Consider the following 5,000-nt stretch of genomic DNA (forward strand, 5'->3'; position numbering starts at 1 on the left):
GCCAAATCGTTGGATCACAATTAGGATAGTAGTTGATCCGCCCGTCTTTGTTCTCAGTAACTGTGGAGAGAAGCAAACCAGTAATGAGAATTACGTTGACAACATTAATAAAGATGGTGGAAAGGATAATGATACCAGTAACTATAAGTACACTTCACTCTTGCCAAAAAGTGATCTACATCTTACAAACACGTTTAGAAGAACTCATCCAATACTAACCTTGGGCGGGTCGTATAGATTTGACTGGACGCGGCGACCCAACGGGAGTGTGGTACTGGGACTCGAATCCATCTGCATCCTGGTAAGGACTGGGACTTCTACAAGTGTGTTGCAGATTGGCGTACGTCAATGACCTACATGGACTGGAGACGGCACTACAGTTGCATGATTCTGATGGCGTTGGTGTGCAAGTCCCTGATGCGTGGCATGTGTGACCACAGTTCGAGTTGCATGATTCACTGAGTGGTATGGCACTGATGCACTGATTGTCACATGTATTGTATGGTATTGTGTGGCAGTCTAATTTACAGATTCCATGATTATTACATGTGTCTGCACAGTTATGATGTCCAGAGGAATTATATGACCTTTGACCACTGCACAGGTTCGAATTTCGATGATTAGGTGAATGGGAACATGAATGACTATTATATGAACCACACGTGTGGCGACAACAATGATTATCTGAATATATATTAGTAACTGCATCACTGCACCGATTGTTACGACACGGGCTACGGCAAGTATGATCACTGCACTGGTTTGAATGTCTATAATCACAACTACAGGGTTCACAATGTATACTTTTACACCTATGATTGTAACAAGTGCACTTGCACCTGTGACCGGTGGGTGAATAATGTGGATCACCTAAGAGATATCTTAATTTCTTAGGGTCAATAGCATGCGTTGGCGGTTTCTTGTCCCTGTATTGCTGTCGGTGAATTGGCGTCGAACAATAACTCGGGTAGTTACTGTTGCTACAGCTCGAGTGGGTTGAAATGACTGCCTCGTTCCCGCTGTCTCTACACAGGTTTCCAAAGGCACTCAGCGGTCGCCTCAGAGTTCGAGGGTCCACGCTGTCTCTGCTCAGGAGGCCAGCGTCTTCGTCATCGCTCAGGCAGTAGTTTTGGAGACTCTTCCTCTTCATCTTGGCCTCCAATTTGCGTCTCAGCTGAACGATCTCGGCGCTCCTCCGCTTCAGCAAGTCAGAGGGCGTTGTTGTGAAGGAGTCAATGCTGTTTCCTGCTCTTCTCTTGTTCCTCAGTGTGACAGGGCTGTTTGTCTCTGAACCTTCGGTACCTTGGCCAGTACTTAGGTCAAAGACAGGGTGCGATTCCGTGATGAGGATATGTCGGGAATCTGTATCTCCTTTTGCTTGATTCCTGTCCTCTCCTTGATACCTGTTTTCTTCTGTTTGATTCCTGATTTCTTCTGTTTGATTCCTGATTTCTTCTGTTTGATTCCTGATTTCTTCTGTTTGATTCCCGTTTTCTTCTATCCGAATCCTCTGTTCTTCCGTTTGATTCTTGCTTTCCGTCATTCTACACATAATTTTCGTAATGTTTCGGTCTGTATCTAAATTATCACACGTAATATTATTATTATTTTTCTTACCGTAGATTTCCATATTTTTATTTAACTCTTCCGGCGTTGCTATCCGGAATTTAGCAGTAACTTTTTCCTTTAATTCTATCTTTACATCATCATTTATGTCTGTAACGTCCTCCGTTTCTTTATCCATTTCCAGAAATACTTTTGATGTAGTTACAGTGCTCCCATCTCGATCAAAATCATCAACATGGCTTATTTGTTTCCGATGCACAATATGGGCTTCCAAAACACAGTCATCAAGATCACTCTCGGAAGCACAGTTCATGTTTTCTTCTCTCACTTGCCTAGACTCGCAAAGTAGATCCCGGATGAAGCGCGTGTCTTCTGCAGGTCCACATCCTGAGTCAAAACTTGTGTTCCTGTCTTCGCTAGCTGTCTGAAGATGCCACTGGGTCGTCATGGTGTTCGAACGAGCATGATGGGCGCTGATCCTGTACGGCGAGGAGCTTCGAGTCTCACCGTCGCCTTCAGAGTACATCTTTCGACCCAAGGAATAACAGGCGGTCGTAGAAACAGACGATTTCAGCCGCCCCTTCCCAGTGCGCCGCTGACCTCTTCGCTTGGCACATTTGCAGGGTATTCTACGTACTGGAACTGCCACTTCCGGAGGAGCGAGGCACTTTCCGCAAAACTGAAAGGAAAATGCAGTGATAATACGTCCAATAACTAATAATTAAATTGAAAAAAACTGCTATATTATGTGTTTGTCTGTACATATGTGAGCGCGTGTATTTGTGTGTGGATGGGCATGTGCGTGCGTGCGTGCGTGCGTGCGTGCGTGCGTGCGTGCGTGTGTGTGTGTGTGTGTGTGTGTGTGTGTGTGTGTGTGTATGTGTGTTTTTGAATTTTTGAAGAAAAAAAAACATGCCCTTTGTACATGAAAAGAAATACAAAGACAAACAAATAAAACTGCACGGACAAAAACAAGAATAATCGCCTCAGACCCAGCTTGCTATATCGTAATCAGCGTCTCTAATTAGCGCGAAAAAAAGAAGTCCATTCTCATTAATCGTAAATATTTAGGTCATCATTAATAAAATAGTTGATTTCAGGGCGGCTAAATACTTATCTGCCGCAGTTTTTTTTATCGTTCGGGAATAAAATTACTAAATCTTAAAATACGTTACCGATAATTTCTAAAGGTATATGACTTCCTTTGATCGAACGGAGAGTAAGGCTTTTTGAATTTCATCGTGATATTGTAACAGAAAAGCATTTTGTAAGTTAATTCTGGCATAGAATTTTATGACAGATAGGAACTAACAAAGATAGGAGAATAGACACATACGTTCACCCACACACACACACACATACATACACACACATGTATATGTATGTGTGTATATATATATATATATATATATACATATATATACATATATATATATTGATGTGTGTGTGTGTGTGTGTATAGGTGGTAATTTACCAATTTATAAATTCATTTATAGACATACAGCAAGCTATATATATATATATATATATATATATATATATATATATATATATACATGCATACACATATACTGTGTATATATATATATAATATATATACAATATATATATTGTGTGTGTATACATATATATATACATATATATATAAATATATATATATATATGCTTACGTATATATATGCTTACATATATATATATATATATATATATATATATATATATTCATGCATGTTTTCCACTGTCAACCTCTGCCAATTTAGGCAATATTATGGACCATAAAGTGACTCGAACAAATACAGAAAAGTCTCTTTGTACTTCTGCATGTAGACGCCTTGGAAATTGATGGTGTCTAGTGAGTGCAATACAAATAATTTAGATGTAATTTAAATTGTACCTAAAAAGACATGTGTGTGTGTACTTGTGTGTGTGTGCGTGTTTGCGGGGGGGGTTTGTTTATTGATAAATAGGTAGCCATAGATATATATATCAATATATATATATATATTTATGGTGAAGTGTTTATGAATATATAGTTAAGAGAGCTGTAGACATTAAATACACTAAACACATATATCCACACATAATTATACATACAAAATGCAGTGATATGCGCAGACCAAGAAAAAATATTTAAGATAGTTCATACATATTTTACAACCTACTGCATTATTCTACCCCGCACCACAGTTTCTTTTGCGTTTAGATAAATTTTGAGATACAGAAATATACGAAAATTAAACAAGAATGCAAAGAAAACAAGGTAACAATTCAAACAATTTTACACTAGTTATTAGATTCTTTACAAAATATATATTTTTTTAATGATAAGAAAATAACGAGTTGATAAATCAGACAATACTAGTTTCAGTAAGGAATAAAAAAAATATATGAGACTGATGTGATAGGGAATTTTGAAGAAAGGGGAAGGAACGTTCGAGATAAGGGAAAAGGGAGAACAAGCAGGAGGGTAAAGAAGATGAATATGAGAAACACGAGATATAATAAACGGAATAGTATTACAGGATAGATAGAATAAACAAGAGAAACGAGACTGATAGATACTGGAAAGGATCACGAGAAGGATTGTCAGAAAACGAGTGGTTTCCGAATTATTTAAGGTTCCCATTTAAGCTCTGGCTCAAAACTTGATAAATAATGTGGAACAGGAATAAAGCCAAAACAAGTTAGTTGTCCGAGATCAGGTTTGTAATAAATGAGTTTAGATAGAGGAAGCGTACGAGGAAGGCACTCGTAGGCCTACAACAATTAATCAATAATACGAATGTTTTCCTTGGCATTTTCAGTGTAGATTGATCAGTTATTTATGTACGTAAGAAGTCAGTAAGTTTACACGTTTGGTTTTTTTTATAATACAATTTTCTTTTAGCACTTTTCCCTCTACGATGTCTTCCCATCATTAGAAAATGTCAGATCAGATTCGATTCACCATAATTGTTCACTGATCTAGAAATGTTTCACTTCATTTCGTTATGATTCATACAGTCTGAGCGTTGTGAGAGTTCCTGGTCGGGTTAGCGAACGTGTGTTTTCGATTGTTTTCGTTCGCTTCTGTTGAAACACGGCGAAAATTAATGGGAAAGCATGATATCAGTGGGATTTTTGTTTGTTTGTGTGTTTGTGCGCAGTTATTTGTGTGTGCGTTTGTTTGTGTAGATGTGTGTGTTCACTAGTTAGTGTGTGTGTGTGTGTGTGTGTGTGTGTGTGTGTGTGTGTGTGTGTGTGTGTATGTGTGTGTGTGTGTGTGTGTTTGTGTGTGTTTGTGTGTGAGTGTGGGTGTGTGCGTGTGCGTGTGCGTGTGCGTGTGCGTGTGCGTGTGCGTGTGTGTGTGTGTGTGTGTGTGTGTGTGTGTGTGTGTGTGTGTGTGTGTGTGCGTGTGTGTGTGTGTGTGTGTGTGTGTGTGTGTGTGTGTGTGT

General features: G+C 38.9%; 1 protein-coding gene across 2 annotated transcripts in view; it reads right to left on the reverse strand.

Moving 5' to 3' along the window:
• Nucleotides 1–5,000, reverse strand: part of LOC125025759 — a 23,369-nt gene that overhangs the window by 7,194 nt on the left and 11,175 nt on the right. For both annotated transcript variants that reach the window (XM_047613951.1, XM_047613950.1), the window contains exons 2-3: nucleotides 220–2,245; nucleotides 1–60 (exon numbers count right to left, since the gene is read on the reverse strand). The exon at nucleotides 1–60 is cut by the window's left edge and continues 51 nt beyond it. In XM_047613951.1, coding sequence (XP_047469907.1) covers nucleotides 1–60; nucleotides 220–2,092 — 1,933 coding nt within the window. In that variant the 5' untranslated portion in view covers nucleotides 2,093–2,245. The remainder of the gene's footprint in view (nucleotides 61–219; nucleotides 2,246–5,000) is intronic.

This window comes from Penaeus chinensis, chromosome 5, assembly GCF_019202785.1.
Source record: "Penaeus chinensis breed Huanghai No. 1 chromosome 5, ASM1920278v2, whole genome shotgun sequence".
Taxonomy (NCBI): domain Eukaryota; kingdom Metazoa; phylum Arthropoda; class Malacostraca; order Decapoda; family Penaeidae; genus Penaeus; species Penaeus chinensis.